Source organism: Struthio camelus, chromosome Z, assembly GCF_040807025.1.
Source record: "Struthio camelus isolate bStrCam1 chromosome Z, bStrCam1.hap1, whole genome shotgun sequence".
NCBI classification, from domain to species: domain Eukaryota; kingdom Metazoa; phylum Chordata; class Aves; order Struthioniformes; family Struthionidae; genus Struthio; species Struthio camelus.
The window spans coordinates 87,478,427-87,493,488 of NC_090982.1; the positions used below are offsets into that span (position 1 = coordinate 87,478,427).

Below are 15,062 nucleotides of genomic sequence, written 5' to 3' on the forward strand. Positions count from 1 at the left end.
GTCAAGAGGCAATGGAGTTATCTGCTCATCTAATCTTGCATTTCTACTCAGTTCCCTTCCAAGAAGTCTGTCAGCCTATACTTGCTGAAAAGCAAACTTGCCATCAACACCACCTTCGCTGAGCACTCTGCTGTGCTGTAACCAGCACAAAGTGTGGGTCTACTTTGTTATTGGTTGTTGACCATACGTGGGAAGAAGACACAAATCCAAATTCTCTGGTTTGTTTAAAGCCTGACTGATGCAAAGCCTCGGTGGGGATTTGGATAAATTTTGACCTCTTTTTTTTTTTTTTTTTTTTTTTTTGCCATTTTCTCCTAGATTCTTGAGTCTATAGAAGACAACTGAAGGTAGGGCTCGGGTGCTAACACTTCTAAGACACTATTAGGACAGTCAGGTGGGATTCATTGTCCTCTACCTAGTGCTGGGGAGAGACAGGGTCCATTTAAGCTGATAGTATACATGTCAAAGTCTGACATATAGTTCTCTGTGGTCAATGGGGAGAGATGAGTGCCTTCAAAAAGGAATTCTTCCAATCTAAGATGATCAGATTCAGTTGTGATCACAAGGTTTGTGTCTCTCCTAATTGACTGTAGAGGGAACTCGGATGACGGGCTGTGCAATGCGAGATGAATCCCCATCTCAGGCAGCTCACGCAGGAATTTCCCAGCTGTGATGAAATCCTCTGCTAGCTGCTCATAGCTGTCAGGGAAGGTGCTCTCCAAGTGCACACTCTTCCTCCTGGCCGGTTGTGTGACTATGCAATATGCCCAAGTAGCATTGATGCTCCAAGTCTGAACCAGAGCATCCATCTTCGAGGGGGAAGAGCAGCCTCTGGAGCAGAACTGAACTGTATAGCATGTATAATTCAACTCCTCTAACTCTCCTCTCTCCTTGCAACTGCTTTTCTGAGTAGGGACCAGGATCCCAAGTGCTCAGCACTGTAACTGAATATTATGCAGAGCTTAGCTTTTCCTTAGGAATGGAAGAAGAGCTTTTCTGGTGGCACTACACCTGACAGCTTGTGATATCTGAGAGGGCCAATGATTTGTTTTTATGTACCACCCCAGGGGCACCCTCTCCAGACTTCCACTTCCCAAAATTTTGGATTTTTCTTCAAGTCGTTAATCTGGTTTCCTATATTTTTATCTAGTGCAAATGAAGCCTTGCTAACTCTCACCTCCACATCTTTCAAATTAGGCTCTGGAGCTAATGCACAGATGTGCTTGATGGATCTATCAGGAGCTGAGCATCTTGGGGACCTAAATGTGATTTCTTATCCATGTCTTCTATTTAAGCTCCCAGAAGGCAGATGATCTGTGTAAATCCTACCAGTGGTTTCCCTCGAGCTTCACACCATGGTACTAAGGGCTGCTGCTGTCCCTTTACCCCTCCCCAGCCTCCTAGCAAAGCACCCCTGCCCAATTTGGACTGTCCAACTTATACCCTGTTACCATGTTAAATATATCAGTCACATACATTCACTTGAATTGCTAGTCCCTAGTGAGTTACCAGATTTGTATAAAAACTATGCATGGCACATTCTCACAGAAATAAAAGGCCTTCATAAGTTACTCGGATTGGTCACACCTGACGGAGCAGGTTTCCCTCCCATCCCACCTTTAGTTAGAAATCCCCCTGTGTTAGAAATCCTTCTTGATGACCTGGACAAAAGATATATTCCAGCATCATGAGCAAATGAGTACACATATACATATGGGCAAGTAAACCCAAATAAAATCAGTCAGGGATAGGAAGTCTTGTTTGTACACAAAAATAGCCATGTTTGTTAAGAAGCTTAATGCTGGTTGTTATTTGTAGAAATTACTTTGGCTTTGCTGGTGCAATATAAAATCTACTAAGCTGTCCTTCACTAAGTACTATTTTATTTTGTTTGTTTGAAGAATGTCTGTGTCTAAAGAAACACAATGGTGGACAATATGATGGCAGCCACTTTGTTGCCAATAAGATCTCTAGGAAAGTCTCAGCCAACAAAATGAAGAAAATGATGGTACTGGGGCATCCTATATTTTTTTCACTTCTGCAGAGCGTTTCTGAACCACATCAGTTACAGCATTATAGCTTGGTCTTGTAGCTCTGCAACGTGCAGAGAGTAGCAGTGCACCTGATGAAGGACGTATTTTGTTAGAAGCGAAGCAAGATGTTCATGTTAAAACCTCCTCTCGGCTAGCATTCATGCTGTGTACCAAAAGGCCAGTGACTGGCACCATGCTTCATAAGCTCTGGCACCTGGGTGGCAGGAAAAGTCAGTTATTGTCTGTTTTCTGATACAAGAATGTTGCTCAGCTTGTTTTCCTAGTATTTTGAACTGTTTCAGGCAAAAAGCAGCAAAAGCGGTAGAGCAGGGCTGTGTCTGGGTCAGATGAGTCAGATGATTACAATAGAAACAAAGTCACTCCTCATTAATTTTTCCATCTCAGGTTTTCATGAATCAGGGAGTGCTTTGTAAGGAGACAGTATTACAGTTCCATTTCCTCAGAGTGAGGCAATCTGTGCAAATGGTTCAGGGGTACCTTGAGGTTTAGAAATAAGGATGTTGTTAAAGCATAAATAAGGAATTTACAGCGAAATCACAACAGAATTTTTGAGCAATTTACAAGTGCTGGAGACCTGAGAGGATAAAGAACTGTTGTTGTCATAGATGATTTAAGATTTTTTTTTTTTTACCTCGACCAGATCTAGTTGAAACGGTTATTGCATATAATGGCAACTGAAATAGAGTTATAGAAGAAGGATATGCTTTTTCAGAGAAAGGCTTGAATCACTGAAACCTTCAAAAGACAGACCTAGGTGAAAAAAGAAATTAAATGGAGACTGGAGAGGTGAGAAAAGGTATCCAGGATCTGTGGATGCAGGTTTTGGTCCCTCCAAAAGTACATCACAGCCTTAAGCACCACAACTCAGTAAAAAGGCAGGAAAATCAAGTGTAAAGACTACTCAGCCTCCATAAAAAAAGGCAGTTCTCAAAGAAATAGATGATTAGGCAAGACGTCAAACGACGTTTTTGGTTTATTCCAAAAGATGGAATAACATAAAGAATAAAAACTTCGTTGGAACTTAGTGGAAGTTGAAAAAATAGTCCATAGGCTGACCGAAAAAAAACAAATGAGGTCTGGCCATACCCACTGAGTTATGCCCACCTTGAATATTTCTTTCTGGCTCACATAAAGGGCTTAAATCTAAATTCAGTGGGACAGAAGTGTTGCACTTGTCATTAAGAAAAGAAACTCACCAGTACCACGGGAAGGAGAGGGAGAACTGCAGTAATTCCGGACACTCGGCAGGTATCCCCATGGCTGACGCGTTTGCTAGAGGGATAGCTTTGTTTATGATCTAGATGGTTATAAAGCCACTGGAAACCTGAGGTCTTGAAACCAAATAAGCACTACTCTCCAACTAGCAATGGTCTTTCACATTATTTGCCTTTTTTAAAGGGGGTTATATCTTAAATCCTTGAAGAGATGAACTAGAGATGGAAATTGTTCATGGAGGTATGTTGGCTTGGAGTAAAGCATCGATAATCTTGTTTTAAGTCCTACTTGCCCTTTAACATATAAAGCCCTGTAACACATGAGAAATTTTCCTTTCAGCTCCTAAGTGCTTAGATTTCCATGTTTACCCAAATATTGAATAATATCTGTTTGTCTTAATAGCAGAACAGACCTGGATTACCATAAATTCAGTCTTAGCTATCCATGACACACAGTATTGTTGAAATGATCTATTTGTTAAGAGTTCTTTACTTTCCGGTTTCTTATCAATGAAATTATTGTGTTTCTGGATGGTGAGGTGCCGTTGCACTCAGGCAGAGGCTGTTTTCTGGTTGCAGGGACAGGCAAGGGACACCCAAAATGATCAGAAACCCCCACGAGATGCACAGTGTAGCCATCCTCCTTTGCAGGAACCTGTTGGCTGGCTGGCTTCCTCCTCCAGCTTGGTCCCCAGGCATAGGCCCAAGCTTGCTGAGTTACCCTACCATGGGGCTACGTGCTTTTTGAAATCCTGGTCTTCGTCCTCCATAGACCTGTTCACTCTGGATTTGCCCACAGCACAGTTCAGCAGAGACAGTGCCATTGATGCGGCGCGCAGGAGCCGGAGAGCCATGGCATAACGTTATGCTTCCCAGGAAGGTAGTCCATAATTTCAGCAGAATCATGCAAACTGAAACTGGCGGCTGGTTACACAAAGGTTTTTACCATTGAAATGTCGTGTATAATGCCTTGAAAAGTGATATTCTCTTCATTTAAAAGTACTGAACTTTTGCATCAGGCATGCAGGGTTAGCTTTTTAATTTCCTAGCATCCCAACTAAATTTTCTCATGTATTAAGCTCCCACTAAGACATTTTAGGATGGGCTAGATATCAAAAATAATAACATTTAGCACTCTCCCATTGAGACACCCGGTTTACTAGGCACAATATGACCCTAAGGTCACAACATATTCACAGGCTGCAGCGTAACACTGTGAATATGACTGCTTTAAAGTGTCATTTTGATAAACTTTATGGCCTCTATTTATCTCTATTTTGTCTGTTTTTACAGCTAAACATTTTGCAGCGCTGCTTTCTCAGGACCAGGTTGTTGTAGCTGTGCAATTACTCTGATTGAAAAGATGATTGCACTGAAGCCTCTTCTGATGATAATGATCTTACATTTATTTAGGGCCTTTCATCGCAAAATACTTCCCAAATGGGTAGGCAAAGTTATGCACATGAATTTCCCCACAATCTGCAGAAACAGAAAAACCTCTGAAGAGAAATAGGCAGTTATTTAATAGTGCACAGCAGCAGCAAACAAATGTATGTGGCAGGAAAGTGAGAAGATTTATTTTTATTTTTTGGCTTTGAGTGCCTTGGTGCAGCCCACAGCCACTGGAATTAGAAGCTCGCTGGAATAATCCATGGCAGTTCCTGGCCCCGCGCATTTTTACCTAGTCCCTTTGTTAACTGAAAACCTGCTCTTTATGTTCTGCCATTAAGTCTGATGACTCCTTTGGTCCTGTACTAGAGTAGCGGAGGAGCTTGGCGGGACTGGACTTTGCACGTCTCCTTGCCTCCGGCGCAAGGAGCAGAGCTGTGGCTCTTGGCAGAAACGTAGCCATACCGTCACAGCTGTTCAGCCCGACGCAGCTGAATGGTGCAAAGTCAAGTCAGGGAAAAGACAAACACCTCGAATTTCACTGTATTAGTGTGCAAGGCAAATAGTGCCTCAACAGCAAAATCTGTGGCGTAATAATTATATCCCTATATATTTTACGTCTAGTATAGCTACATTTTATGTTTACATTCTATTATATTATAAGATTTTTTTCACTTCAGGGTTAGAAAAGAGGCAATTGCATGAAAAACAAGCAGTTGTAGAGTTGCGTTTCCCTGGCTGCGTATGCCCAGTATGAAAAGTCACTGCATGGTGGAGCCTGCTGGGGCGCGTTTCTCCAGGAAGCTCCCCGCTGCTCTGCCACCGGGGCGTGGAGGTAGCTCCTCCGCAGCCAGCCTTCAGAAAGCCTGCTTTTCGGGCAGCTTTTCTCAAGTCCCTGTGGAGTGACTTTGGCTGCACGGTTTAACAGCTCGAATGTCGCCAGCCTGGCACTGTTTGAAGCCACAAGTCCAAGTCTGCCCCGATGCTGATGTGGTTTTCTCTGAACAGGTCGCCATGGAGATGGGTCCTACTGGCCAGTGGATACGAACCTGATCGACAGAAGCAGTCTGAATGGTAAATATAGACTCCAGCTAGCTAAGTTTCATCGTTAAACTCTGTTTCAGTGGGAACCTCCTCCTCTCCTCTCCTCTCCTCTCCTCTCCTCTCCTCTCCTCTCCTCTCCTCTCCTCTCCTCTCCTCTCCTCTCCTCTCCTCTCCTCTCCTCTCCTCTCCTCTCCTCTCCTCTCCTCTCCTCTCCTCTTCTCTCTTCTCTTCTCTTCTCTTCTCTTCTCTTCTCTTCTCTTCTCTTCTCTTCTCTTCTCTTCTCTCTTCTCTTCTCTTCTCTTCTCTTCTCTTCTCTCTTCTCTTCTCTTGTCTTCTCTTCTCTCTTCTCTTCTCTTCTCTCCTCTTCTCTCTCCTCTCCTCTCCTCTCCTCTCCTCTCCTCTCCTCTCTTCTCTTCTCTTCTCTTCTCTTCTCTTCTCTTCTCTTCTCTTCTCTTCTCTTCTCTTCTCTTCTCTTCTCTTCTCTTCTCTTCTCTCTCATTTCCATCTTCCGTGGTTTGGAGGCACCCACAGTCTACCCACAGAAGTTAGAGTAACTGCTGCCTTTTGTGCGTTTTCACAAGAAGCTTTAATAAAAACCAGGGTCAGGGGCTCACCCTGCAAGTCAGTTGTTGAGGGTGAGTGGGGAGCAAAGTGAGGAGCAAAGTGGCATTGTTGGGAGCGGAGGAACCCTGCTTTGGACAGCCTGCAATTCTGCTTAAACTCTGCGAGCGGCGCAGTGAGTGCGAGGAGGTCTCCACGGGCGAGCGGGAAGCCAGGTGGGTGCAGGGAGCATCGGCGCCACGCGTCCCTAGAGAAAAACCGATTTCCAGCTGAAGCACTATTGTGCATGGAGTCTCCCCCAATATCATCATCTCGCCACGACCAGGAATTTGAGATCTGCCTCAGGCCATAGACGTGCCTACAGAAAAATAACAGCTGACAAAGAATTGTAAAATGCGTTTCACATTGCGCTTCAGTTTAAGTTTCCTGTGTAAAATACCATTTTTATTAATTAATCCTGCCCCAAAATAAGAAGAAATGATAGGAAATCCCACAGGTTAAAAAAAATTAACTGAACCTAATCGCTATTAGCTGAGGGGTAGAAGTGCCATCAGTAACTTCTTATTCCTGACCCCACATCCATTACCTAATGAAGCATTGTCGTTTCACGTTATTGAATGAAAAAACAGACAAGAGTCCCAAATATGTGGCATCACGTCAGGTTTGAAAGTACAAAATAATTACAAGGCACCTAGCTGATTAAGTCAGACTGATTATTTTCCTCAGACAAGACAAGGAGTGAATGCAAAATTTAATTCTCTTTTCCTGTCATGTTTTTCTGCGGACAATACACCATTGGTCTGTATTTTAGGCTTGCTTCTTGCTCTTAATAGTAGTTCATAAATAATGAAAATTAGTTACATCTAATTAACACTTTTTTTTTTTAGCTAAACTTAGTTATTAGTTCAAAGAGCACAAGGTTTGGCTCATTACTTCAGCTGGTAAAATTCAGGCATCTCTTGATTGAGCTATTATCATGGATTGTGAAACAATCTCAAGCAATCTCAGACTTTTTCCTCTGTCTTCAGTTACACCTGCCTCTAACGGTTTTGGGGAGGATCGAGGTGTCTGCATTTGTTTGAATAAATAATATTGAGGTCTCAACTTGAGTCTTAGTGAAATACGCGGAGGAACTGACCATACCTTGATAAGCTTACGGTGCAGCTTGGGACCTGTAAAATCAAACATGCAGAGAAAAACCTCAAGATAGTTGCTACCCTGCGGCCTTGGTGGTTTTGCTTGTGACATCAGATCATTTTGTTCATTGCAGTCAGTAGTCAATAATGCTTTTTTAGCTACAAATTTGCAATTTTTGGATTTTTAGGTACGTGAATTTTGAGAAGTCAAGGGAGCTCCCAGTGCCTAGAATGAAGGGTGGAGAGAGAAGGCTTTTTGTTTTTCTAAACGGTCACTGTATTGTATGTGAACTATTCATTCATTGCCATTTACTCAGCATGGAAATGAAGAAGAAATCAAAACAAATAATCTTTTGGATTTCTGTACTGGGTCATTGTAATGATAAAAGCATGATGCACACAACTGCTTGCCTTGTCTGATTGCCTCAGGAAGAGCTGTGAGAAAAGGGCAAATTATTCCGATAACTCAATTTGTTAAGTAAAGAAAGGATAATAGGTCAGAAAATCAAGGCAGAAAATTACAGTGGAATTACATCTATCACTAAACTGCTATTTGGAAAGCCTTTACCTTTTTTCATTTCTCATTCAGTTGTATTAATGGCAAAATGAAATCACAGCCAGGTATTGTTTAATTTATACTGGGGAGGTTGTGGGGGTGATGTCATATGAAAACTCTTGAGAAACTCTTCTTCGGAAACGCTTGACATACTGTAGCACAGCTCCTCCTTCCATATCCCGTTCTGCTCAGTTCTCATGCATATTTAGTCTCTTTCTCCAAGCTTACGTGGAAATATGTTTTGTTTCTTCCATGAGTTTCTAATCTTACAGGATACCTTAGCAGACCAGAACGAAAGGATTATTCACGGTTCCAGATTGGTGTCGGTAACTCGTGGCCATAAGCCTTCAGCCTCTGCTGACACAAAAATCCCTTTGACCTCAGTGGGAGCTTGGCTGCAAATGGATGAAGAATTGAGCTTCATATATGAGGATATTATCAACAAGAGTCATTGTATACATGGGTATATGTGTTAGCCGAAAAGATGATAAAAATATAAAATATGCTTAAAATATGCTATTCACAATATATAATGGGGGGGAAAGAATAGAAAGCAAGGGAACAGTACTTGAAGCCAGTTTGATTGGGGCTTGACACCAGAAGTGGTGGTGTTTTCAGTCCCAGTCTTCCAGCTGCATTAAAACTAAAAGAAAACAAGGAAGCTTGTCAGTTCAGAAGATTAAGCCCTTTACCTGCTGAAGTGGTCCATGGAGATCTGGTCAGCATATCGATAAATGAAATTTAATGTAATGTGAGCCTGACTGTGAGGTGAACGCAATACTGAGAAATGAATCAAGCATCCAGGTTGGTTAACATATGAGATACATATTCTCCTGTAAATACCAAGAGAGACTATACAGGCCATAAAGAAAAAAATCCATTTCCCCCATTTTTCCATTTTCAGCTGATAGTAGCAAAAATAAGCCAAGAGTTATTGACTCCCAACACCTGGTTATTAATGCCTGGAAAGTGTAAAGTCGTTATGGCTTAAATATTTTCCTATTCGCTATACCCCTGAAATGCAGTGAGGCATAAATTTCAGCTCTTTATGACACCGTTCTGAGCCCACGGTCCGCTTTGTGAGAGGAATCCCTGCAACCAGACATTAAATTTTGTCTCTTTTTATGAGTGACTTCTAAAGAAGGAGGGGAGTAAATGGCAGTTGTGTCCTGTTAAGCAGTTTGTCCATTTGGGCATCAAATAAGTGGGAGGTTTCTCAAAAATGATGACTTTTCAGCGTTCACATCACAGAAGAAGTTGTGCGGCGTAGAATATCTCTATCCTCTTCCCTCTTCTGTCTGTTAATTAAAGGCAAATAACGTGTCCAGGTAATCTGATGGAAAAATCCCACAGGGATTCCCTCGTTAGCGTACTTCAGACCAGAGCTTCAAACCCACTGCTAACGATTTTGACATTGTCTGTGTTCTTCCAGAACCTCCCATAGGGCAGATGCACCCTCCGCATGGCAGCGTCACACCTCAGAAGAACAGCAACCTGCTTGTCATCATCGTCGTCACCGTCGGGGTCATTACGGTGGTGGTCGTGGTGATCGTCGCTGTCATCTGCACCAGGCGTTCCTCGGCGCAGCAGAGGAAGTAAGTTTGCTAATTGCAGAACGGAAGGAAAATGCGATGCAAGGGTCACCTTGCTGACCCTTAGCTTCAAAGCAGATATGGGCAATAATGTTCATACCACCGAGATGTGGAGTCTAGGGGCTGAACTGCGTTTCTGAGCCTGGCTCTTTTGTGGTTTTCAGGTGGCATGGCCTTGGGGAAGCTGGACGTAGTCAGTGAGTGGAGAATGTCCTGTGTTCCCTGGGTGCAGCATAAGCCATGGCAAATAAGTACCCCTGACATGGCTAGCCTTGAAAAATAAGTCTGCCAGGCATAGCTCTCCATTCTTTATGTTGTTGAGCGTAATTCAGACACAGGAAATAATCAATCCCATTGATTTAAAGGAAAAAAAAAAAGTACTTATCTATGCTTGGTGATGCTGTCAGACTTTCTGACTCCCCAGCACTGTATCTGCACAGCTGAGAAAGACAGACGTTCTTGCTTACTTGCTAGCTTTTTGTGAGGATGTTATCCTCTCTAGACAGTCTGTCCCCAAAAGTCTTCCAGTAAAAGGAGCCAACATCTGCTTCTCCAGATAATTCTCATGTACTTGGAAAAAAATTCTATAGAACATTACTGGGAAAAAATCTGTAGGATGTAATAAAAGGGCAGCAGCATAAGGTGCAAAGCTTTTTGCAGTTTTTATGAGAAATTAGAGGTGACATCAAGGCCTGGTGAAAGATTAAATGACTCCACTGGAGTCAATGAATTGGCAACAGAGCTCGGTTTGATGCATTTAATTTATTGAAAATTATTCAGTAAAGGGATTCATTATTATACTATCGTGAAAGATTGGACTCGTGAAAGTAAAATTTAATCATAGTTTGCCCACAAGGATGATAAATGTTTGGACTAAGAGCAAGACAAAATCTATTACATTGATTTGCATTGATGATTAAGAAAAGGGTGGAACAGTGAATGAGTGGTCAGGGGACTAAGCAGTTCCCATGTATGCGGAAATCATCTTCGAGCTGGTCAAGCAGAGACAGATGGCATCTTGTAGTATTTTATGGTCACAAGGAGAAATGCTTTCTCTAAAGATCAACGTTTGGAGGTAGATTTTTTAAAAATAAAATAAAAAGCTCCCCTTTTGGCACAAAAATAAGGGCCTGTGCTTTTAGGAGAGCTCGGGTAGTTGAATGCCAAACTGATTTGAAAATCTGCTTCAATTATTAGTCTTAAGAGCTGAAAATCAGGCCATCATGTGAAGACAACGGAAATCCTACTGTTGCGTACAGTGTTTGGTGAATCAAGACTGAAGCTCTCTTGAGTTTCTGATGGGGAAAGAGGACTCATGGGGGAGAGAAACAGATAGAGAGATTCATGTGCCCAGCATTATGTATCTAAAAATTAAAAACTAAAATTGGAATTAGTCAACCTGGACCTCCTTTGTAGGCCATGGGAAGGATCAGGGATGTTCAGAGAATGATTCGTCTTCTCCTAAGATAGACGTTAGAGGACTTGCCATCTGAAGCTGCTTATTTCTCTCCGTTGATTGCAAAATGTGAGTCTGGTGAATTTGGATTTGTTGTTTAACTTTTAAACGTCTACACTTTGGGCAGATGAATCCCACCCAAGTTACCCCAAGCCAACTCTTTCTGTATTGAAAGTGAGGAAAAATAACGCAATAAAAATTAAACAATGGACCTTAAATGTAGCACAAAACCTGAACGTCTTCAAAGCAGAATAATGGTATGAATTATTTTGTTTCTGACCTGGCTGAAGAGATGCATACTGTGAAACAAATCATATGGATGCAGGCTTTATCGGTGGTCTAGTCTGGTTCTTATTTTAAAATCGCCAGTGGACTTCTGAACAACAGAACTACAATAAGGGTAAAGGCCTTTGGGTAATGCATGTGTCTTTCCTCAGAGCAAAAACTCTTAGGTGACGGAATAATCTCCTGTAAGCCTTCAGTGGAGGAAACTCATATTTCTTAAGTTAATTAAAACTTGACTGAACGAAGCACAATAAAGTCTGTTATGCAGAACAACCTGGTACTGACCTGGATGGCTTAGTACATATTTTCTGTCTTTGTCATCTAGGAAAGAATGAAATATCAGCCACGCAAACTGTGTGACAAATTTGACGTCAGTAAGAAACGGGGGAGAAAAAAGTGATTAACATTTCAGGCTTAATAACTTATTTGGTTGTGCATAAGGGAGAACATATGACTCCTGTAGCAATTGAGATTCATCCCCTCACAATAATTATGCTTCTGCCATCCCGCGGGCTCGCTGCCCTGCGTGGTGGACACGTCCGCTGGGTGCAGGGCCGGGGTGGGGACGGCCAGGGGCTGTGCATCAACTCCGGTCCTGGCTCCTCTGTGTACTGTGACAAGCCTCCCAGGCCAGGCACTTCAGCTCAGAGCTGAAAATTAGACAGAATTAATCCCAATCTAATCATAAAGCAAAGGACTATATCGCTTTGTGCAGCTTACACCTGAGCTGTGGGACCTGCTTCCTGCAGGAGTTCTTTAAGGCTTCATGGTAAGCAATAACTTGTAATAGCAAACATATATTGTATAAGAAAAAGTGGTTCATGGCACTTGTAACGTGCCGGAACAATTAGCCTATGGACTAATAGCAGGAGGTTATGGCTACTGCGAGAGGAGAGATAAGGGCGAACATGTCATCCCCTCCCGGTAGGTAGATAGTGTATATTTAAACCATTAAATGTATGGACGTAGTCCTGAGCAAGCGTCTAACCAGTTAGCAAGCTAGGCTGTGGAGCGGGGTAAAGAGAGACCACAAGAAATGAGCTAAGACTCGTTTCAAGTCCTTTGCAACGGATAGGGATCTGCGAGCACGGGTTCGGGAAGGCTCAGGGCGCAGGAGCGTGAGCTGGCAGCCGCGCAGGAGCTTCAGCATGTCGCTGCTGCTTTCCCTGGAGAGGCGATCCCTGCTGCCCGTGTCGCTGTGCCTCCACCCCGGTGTTGCTCCTTAGCCGTGGCCGCTGCTTTTGTCTCCTGCCCGGTCGGCATGAGCTGAGTTTCGGCGGCGGGAGAGGACGAGTGAAACCGGGTGATAGCTAGCTAGCAGGAGATAAGGTGAGATAATTTTAGGGAACTGGGAAAGGTCTCATCGGGCTTCCTTTGGCTTTATTTGTCTCTAGCTGCGGGGGGACAGGATCTCTGCCTTCCAGAAGACTTCCCACGTGGCACTGTAATGGGTTTGAACCGGAGACTCAAAGCTCTTCTCCTGCAGGGGTCCAAACAGCTTGTCCAAAGGTCTGATGCCAATATGTTGGCAGCTCGGGGCCCCGGGCATGATTTTGCCAGGTTAAGAGTAAAGGGCAGAAAATATAATAATATTTTAGATATAATATGCATTATATGCATATATAGATTATAGATATAGATTATAGCTATATAGATTGTATACATATACAGATAATAATATATTTTTGGCAATTCGTGCATCAGCAGGGACGACGAAGGTGTAATAAGGTTGGCATTTAGTGCTGAATATCTCCGAAGTACTCTACGGGCAGCAGCCCACGGAGGCTCGGGGTGCGCTCGGGAGGCAGCGGCGGTAATTGAACCTTCCTCGCCTGGCGGCGGGTGCAGGATTGGTGCAGAGACCTGCCCACCGTCTGGGCCGGACGGGTCTGTGTTTCCCTCCCTGCAGCAGCCTTCTCATCGGCAGGGAGAAGACAGAAAAGCCAGCGAGGGCTGGATGGTTACCCGGGTCTTACGCTAGCCAAAGCCTGTTTTGCAGTTCTTCCCGGAGAACAGTTTATTTCTAGGATCGTCACGTATGGAAATCTTAAACTGTTGTTTGAAAAAAAATAAACCCAGCAGAGCTGTTGCAACATTACCTGTTTTCCCTGGGGTGTTGTAACTGTAAAGTGCAGGCAATGAAGAATAATGTCACCCCAGATTATTTCAGCATTGTATCCTGTGTAGCGTGCGTGCGTTGTTGCTATTCTTAGCTATATGGGTGTGCTGTCTAATAGATCCAGCCAGCGACCAGGCTGTGTTCTGCTTGTAGCTGCAGAAATAGACAATGAAAAAGAGTTTCCTCTCCAAAAAATGTATTTGTGTGCAAAGTACAATATGTAGCTTCGGTTCTGCTGTCATTATATGAGATTGCGTGACCATGATATATATATTTTAAGGATAGAGCTGAACTCTGTTTTCACATGTATCCTGAGGGGAAAAAAAAAACAAAAACCAAAAAACCCCATCGTTCTGGTATGCAAGTTTGATGCATTTCATGTTGTAAAATAATTGAACAGCAACTGAAACACTGCCATCTGGGATCAGTTTTTCAGTTCTAAACTCCTCGTCTTCCCACTCCCTTTTCTAGTTATGAAACAGGTATTGGGCTGACTTTGAATCCCAGTGTAAGTCAGGAGTCGCTACAGGCACTTCCGAAGCATCCGTTCCCGTTGCTGGAACTGAGGTTCGAAGCTGACCGTTGATGCTCTTATGATGGTCCTCTATATATCTCATGTGCCCATCTGGTGTAGCAAAGTTACTGCCCCTCACTGAAGTTCAGGGTAGATGCATATTCAGGAGAACTTCAAGTTCTGCATTGCGCAAACAAAATATGCTATGGGATGATTTATTTTCATTTGTTATTGATGACCTTTTCGGATGCACTCCTGGCTCTAATTCAATTTGCTACTCACGGGCTATGAGAACATCAATAATTTGTGAGAAAAAACAATGTAAACCAGGCTAGATCATTGCATGTATTTTTAAATGATATCATTGCTGTAGCAATTTTGTAGTTATGGTTGGAATGACACATTCATTATAACCCCCTATTTACAGTTGTGTATAAAATTACTTTGGGGCTGAAATTCCCCTTGCCTAGCTCAAGCCTGGAGAAATGAATTATTTTCAATTGAACCTGACAAAAAAGCTGTTGTATCCCAAAGTGAAGAAAATAATTCCTTGTTTAGAACAAAAATTGTGAGTTTTTTTTGAAGGAGATAGATAGAAAAAAAAAGGGGGTTTTTTCTATATATATTAAGGTTTGAGTGAAGGCACTTATTGTTACTCTCCTAAGTGTTAAACCAGGAGACTGTGCTAGAGTCTGTTACAAGAAGGTATTAAAGAACTGTCCCTGTTCCATATCAATGCCTTTGCCTTGGTCTTAGAAGTACTGTCATTTTAAATAATCAAGTTTTGGCAATTAGAAAATAACAAACTAAACATCGGAAGTAATTATGCCCAGAGATGAGTCTTACTTCTTGGGCGCTGTATAAGGATGGACTGACAGATGTCTCTGAATAGCCCCGGGCTTATCTTCCCTACTAACTTTCCAAATCCCATTTTAAAATAAAACTTTGAACCTTGAGGAGCATTCAGGTTGTTGAACTAGTCAAAGGAAACAAAACAATTTCTACTTTTAAGGCCAGTTGCTTGAGGAGTGGGGTATTTCTGCTGACTACAGGAAATGTCATTGCCATTGACTTCTGGGTATGCAAGAGGACCGTGCCCTGAACGTCTCTGAAATTATGAGATGTGTTTGTTCCTTGTCTTG

General features: G+C 42.7%; 1 protein-coding gene across 1 annotated transcript in view; it reads left to right on the forward strand.

The window, feature by feature from the left end:
* LOC138064734 (netrin receptor DCC) overlaps positions 1-15,062 on the forward strand; it is a 608,179-nt gene that overhangs the window by 556,555 nt on the left and 36,562 nt on the right. Inside the window, exons 22-23 of the mRNA XM_068928548.1 lie at positions 5,666-5,731; positions 9,387-9,549. Of these exons, the coding sequence (XP_068784649.1) occupies positions 5,666-5,731; positions 9,387-9,549 (229 nt within the window). The remainder of the gene's footprint in view (positions 1-5,665; positions 5,732-9,386; positions 9,550-15,062) is intronic.